Below are 5,158 nucleotides of genomic sequence, written 5' to 3'. Positions count from 1 at the left end.
GATCAGTTTAGTGAATCACTGCCCTGCTTTAACAGAGAATCTTTAGCTGGCCATATCGTCCCCCTGTGAGATCGCTGATACACCATATTACTGCATGGGGACGCGGCAGTGTTCTGTTTCCTTATTTGCTCATTCATTTCATCATTTCTAAACGTATTTAACAAACTTTTCTTGACTTTTAACTGACACAAACAACATTTGTACTTATTTAATAATCTACTTCATTTGCTTTACATTTTATCCTGGAAAATAACTCAAATCCCTGTAAATCCCTGTGCTCCTCCAGCTAAATAGGACATTTGTTGATGTGTGTTTGCTCAAATCTAACACAGTGTTGCTCTTGGATAATTGTGTTAGTTTTCTGATCAGAGAAATAGTGTAGTTTTAGACACAGTATTGCCGTCTCGCTGCAGACATGCCTCTAATATTACATTTACTGTAGGCCTAAACACTAAACTTTACACTGAGCTCAGTAAAATGCTCTTTGATTAGTTATTAATAATCTGTTCAATAATTCATTAAGTCATATGAATGGGGAAATACAGGTTTACTTTAGTTTAATGTAGTTTAAAGCAATAAATAAATAAAAAGAAGATATGTTTAAATGAAATAAATAGACTTGTTCTGAGGAATGAGGGTTATATGAGGGCCCAATGTTCACTGGTGGGGGTTACAGCCCAACACCATGGTACAACACCATGAGGTAGCCTGACTGCCATTAGGTACTGAGATGACATCCTCAAACCCCTTGTATATACGGTGTGGTTTGTGCTGGGTTCCTCCTAATGTTAATGCTGGACCTCATGTGTCTGGAGTGTGTCAGCAAAGCCTGCAATTCACTACAGTTTTGAGTCTGACTCCAAATCCAGACCTCCATGGGTTAATACATTTGATTTCCAGTGATCATGTCTGTGTGATTTTGTTGTCAGCACATTCAACTGTGTGAAGAACAAAGTATTTAATAAGAATATTTCATTCATTCAGATCTAGGATGTGTTATTTTAGTGTTCCCTTTATTTTTTGAGCAGTATATATATATATATATATATAGTTTATTTTCAGTGTTACTTTAATCAGTGTAGACTGGACTCATGAACACTCAACAGTGCTCATTTCTTACTGCTGATTTTGTTGTTCTTTGTCCTCTACACAGGCTACAGAGCTGTAATCTCCCTGTTCAGTGCTGTGAGAGTTTGTCTTCAGCTCTACAATCCTCAAACTGTGTCCTGAGAGAGCTGGAGCTGAGTAACAATGACCTGCAGGATTCAGGAGTGAAGCTTCTCTCTGATGGACTGAAGAGTCAACACTGTAAACTGGAGACACTGAGGTAAAATAAAAACATTTCCATCAAATAAATGCTGCTACAAGTGACTTTTACATTGTGCAACAAAGTGTGATGAGGTAATGAGCATATGCTGTGATCTACTTTATTTCTGTTTATTTATTGTCAATATTTCATACTTCAGGTGTAAAGTCAGATATGAGGAAACCCTGTTTATAGCAGATATAATATTGCTCTTAAGTGTCATTTCTGCTGAAATGATCATTGATTCGTGTTCTTTGGTATTTTTGGGGCATCTCTAAATGAGCTGTGTTTCTGCAGATATTTATCACTGAGTCTCTTTATTTACTAGTGTAAATGTGTGTAAAGTTATATTTAGTCAGTTTTTTGTACTATTTTCAGTAATATTGTTGACTAATATGAAGATGATCATGGGATTTATTTACAATACAGTTTGTAAAGTCATATTTTCTGTCTGTTAATATTATATGAGAGTCTTGCTTTGTATAACAAATATGAGGATCTAAATGGATTTGCATTGTAAACATTAAATAACAGTTTAAAGGTATTTTTTTTTTATATAATAAGTTTTTTGGTACGATTGTTACTCTTTCAAATCATTCTGCATAAATCTGCACATTTTTACAAAATTCTGCTCAGAAATAGCAAATAAATAAATCAATAAATCTGTCTGGCCCTACTCATTTCGGTCCAGAGATCTTCTCTTTAATAAGTTTATGTAATAATGAAATACAAATGTTTGATCTTCCTCCATGTGACCATTAAAGCAATTCTGAAAAGAGTCTTTTCCTTCTCCCTATGAGGAGAAATCACTGCTCATGGGGACATCAATAATTACATGCACACTCACACACAATAATACAGTGTCTTTACTGTCCTCTACACAGGCTACAGTGGTGTGATCTCACTGTTCAGTGCTGTGAGAGTTTGTCTTCAGCTCTACAATCCTCAAACTGTGTCCTGAGAGAGCTGGAGCTGAGTAACAATGACCTGCAGGATTCAGGAGTGAAGCTTCTCTCTGATGGACTGAAGAGTCAACACTGTAAACTGGAGACACTGAGGTAAATGATTCTCCACTCTACAACTCAACAGTGTTTTGATTTAGATGGAAATGTCCAGATATATTTAAGAGCATCAGTGGAGAAACTGCAAAATGCTGCTTTTTAAAGGAAAGTTGCTCTTTTTCTTAAACAGTTCAGGAAATCAGTGAATTTTAAAGATTATTTTAATTAATTAGCTCTAAAATCTTTATTGATATTTTATATTTTTAATGATTATATTTATAGTTTATCTTTGAATTGGTTTATTGGAGCAGGTTTGACAGGCTCTGATCATTTGCATTTTGCAGGTTCATCAATATATAAAGTCTCGTGGCCCTCTTATCTAAACTGAAATTGATCAGTTTTCTTACATTTCAAAATGTTCAAGAATATATTAGATGACATTAAATATTCAGTTTTATTTAATAACAGTTGTCTGTAATAATTCTAATTGACACAGATTCCAATAGTGTGGTCATATCATTAACCTCATAGTTTGTTTTTACATCAGATGAATGACTAAAATCACACTGTTAATGTAATCTGTGCTCTTCTTTCTCAGATTGGTCACGTGTAATCTCCCTGTTCAGTGCTGTGAGAGTTTGTCTTCAGCTCTACAATCCTCAAACTGTGTCCTGAGAGAGCTGGAGCTGAGTAACAATGACCTGCAGGATTCAGGAGTGAAGCTTCTCTCTGATGGACTGAAGAGTCAACACTGTAAACTGGAGACACTGAGGTAAATGATTCTCCACTCTACAGCGACTACAACAAGATGGTTTCATATTGGGTTACCAAATGTGGAGCCTCTTTCAGTGGATTGGCAGAAGAAGAAACAAAACATTAACAGGGATGTGATTTCAATCGTAACTATACTAATGTATGTTTATCTGTAAATATATTTAAAAACATTAGTTAGTATATTACAAAATGTTGCTCTTTCAGAGCTTCTCTTTTTCCAATATACCCAAATATGATTAAGAGTTAAAGGAATCCCTTTATTTTAAAGATCATCTGAATTCAATTATTTATTCATCTTTTATTTTGGGGTCATGAATATTGAGCTGTTTCTCACCTGACAGAATAAAAGTCCCCTGATGGTCCATCAGTGTGAATGTGACTGTCAGGCTGGTGAAAGAGACATTAAGAGAGTGGGTTTGTGTTTGTTTCAGTTTATTTACATCATCGTCCACAATATAATATACAAATGAAGATCAGGTCATTTTCTATTGCTCTTTATACAATAAAGTTTGATCTACAAGCTGAAGTTTGTGACTGTCAGGGCTGTAGTACTCGAGTGCGGACTCAAGACGTTTCTTTCTGTAGTCTAGGACTCGCTAATATTCAGACATGAACTTGGTCCAGCAATAGCCATTGGTTGAGTGTGTTTGTCTGGAAACATCACTGTTAAATCCACTGTGAGTCTAGAATGGATATTGACACTCTCGTGTGATACGCTTGTCTGCGGCTGCGTCATATTGCTCCTCCTCCATATGAGTGCCCTGTTCAAGTGCGCATCAGTCACTGTGGGACACCGCTCTATTTCCTAATACTCCTGGCTGCTAAAGCTAAACTAATGAAGGTGATGGTTAGCTGAGAGCTAGCTGACGTTAACTGCTAGCATGTTCCATCCTAAACATAAGAGTTAGCATTTGCACTGGTTAGAAAGCAGTGAAAGTAATATAATATAATGTATGTCTGATATCTGCAAATTTAGGGAGTATCGAGACCTGATTAGGGCTGGGCCATGTGTGTTTGATTAGATAAGGTTAGATTAGATTAGATAATCAACATTATTGGGGAGAGATCATATACTGAAGTTATCAAGATATTATTAAAGGCCATTATTAATAAATATTGTCTGACATCACCCAGCCCTACACCTGATTAGACATTTCAGACCTCTGTAACATTTGAGTACATGTCTTACAGTCATACAACCAGCTGTAATCATGCATCTAGCTGTCGATCATCTACAAAACACACTTAAAATCTTTTATAATCAACTCAAATCACATTAAGAGGATACATAATTGAAAATATTGCACAATTAACAGCTCAAAAGAGTGTAAAGAAGAGTAAAGAGTGTAAAAGAGTGTAAAGAAGAGTAAAGAGTGTAAAAGAGTGTAAAGAAGACGATCACTTATTTCCATTGATGATTTTAGCACACATCAACACTCTAAAAGGTGTGTGTTATCTCTGACACTAGATGAACACTGCTCAGCTGGATTTATCTTGGGGCTTGATCAATAAGGAGAGCTGATCAGGATGTGTGTGTGTGTGTGTGTGTGTTGATCACTGCTGTTGACATGAGCAGAAACAGCAGTCAGCATCTTCACAACACAAAGAGATGTGTGATTGTCCAACTGTGTGATGTGGACTATTGCTGTGTTTGTAGATTGTCTGGCTGTATGGTGACAGAGGAAGGCTGTGGTTTTCTGTCTTCAGCTCTGACTTCAAACCCCTCACACCTGAGAGAGCTGGATCTGAGCTACAATCATCCAGGAGATTCAGGAGTCAAGCTGCTCTCTGAACAACTGGAGGATCCAAACTACACACTGGACAAACTCAAGTATGTGGAGCATCACTGGCCTTGTGCTTTTCCACTGAAGGGCTTTAAAAAGACACTAGAAAGCTCTTTTCTGATCTTCAGTTTCTGTGAGGGTTATGGGGTGAGGACAGACAGAAGATACAGCTTGTAGAGTATTCCAGTCATGTCTATGAAGAGCAAATCATTGAGTGTGAAATGAATCTCCTCTGTAAATGTTGGAGTGTATTGGCTCAGTTGTGACATTAAGCGGGACACACTGTACAGTTT

General features: G+C 36.7%; 2 protein-coding genes across 3 annotated transcripts in view; both read left to right on the top strand.

Moving 5' to 3' along the window:
* Positions 1 to 5,158, top strand: part of LOC130221899 (NACHT, LRR and PYD domains-containing protein 3-like) — an 80,653-nt gene that overhangs the window by 61,330 nt on the left and 14,165 nt on the right. The window lies entirely within an intron of this gene.
* LOC130222669 (ribonuclease inhibitor-like) overlaps positions 1 to 5,158 on the top strand; it is a 9,275-nt gene that overhangs the window by 928 nt on the left and 3,189 nt on the right. Inside the window, exons 2-4 of the mRNA XM_056455198.1 lie at positions 2,191 to 2,364; positions 2,906 to 3,079; positions 4,739 to 4,912. Coding sequence (XP_056311173.1) covers positions 2,191 to 2,364; positions 2,906 to 3,079; positions 4,739 to 4,912 — 522 coding nt within the window. The remainder of the gene's footprint in view (positions 1 to 2,190; positions 2,365 to 2,905; positions 3,080 to 4,738; positions 4,913 to 5,158) is intronic.

This window comes from Danio aesculapii, chromosome 4, assembly GCF_903798145.1.
Source record: "Danio aesculapii chromosome 4, fDanAes4.1, whole genome shotgun sequence".
Lineage (NCBI taxonomy): Eukaryota > Metazoa > Chordata > Actinopteri > Cypriniformes > Danionidae > Danio > Danio aesculapii.
This window is presented reverse-complemented; position numbering and strand designations above follow the sequence as displayed.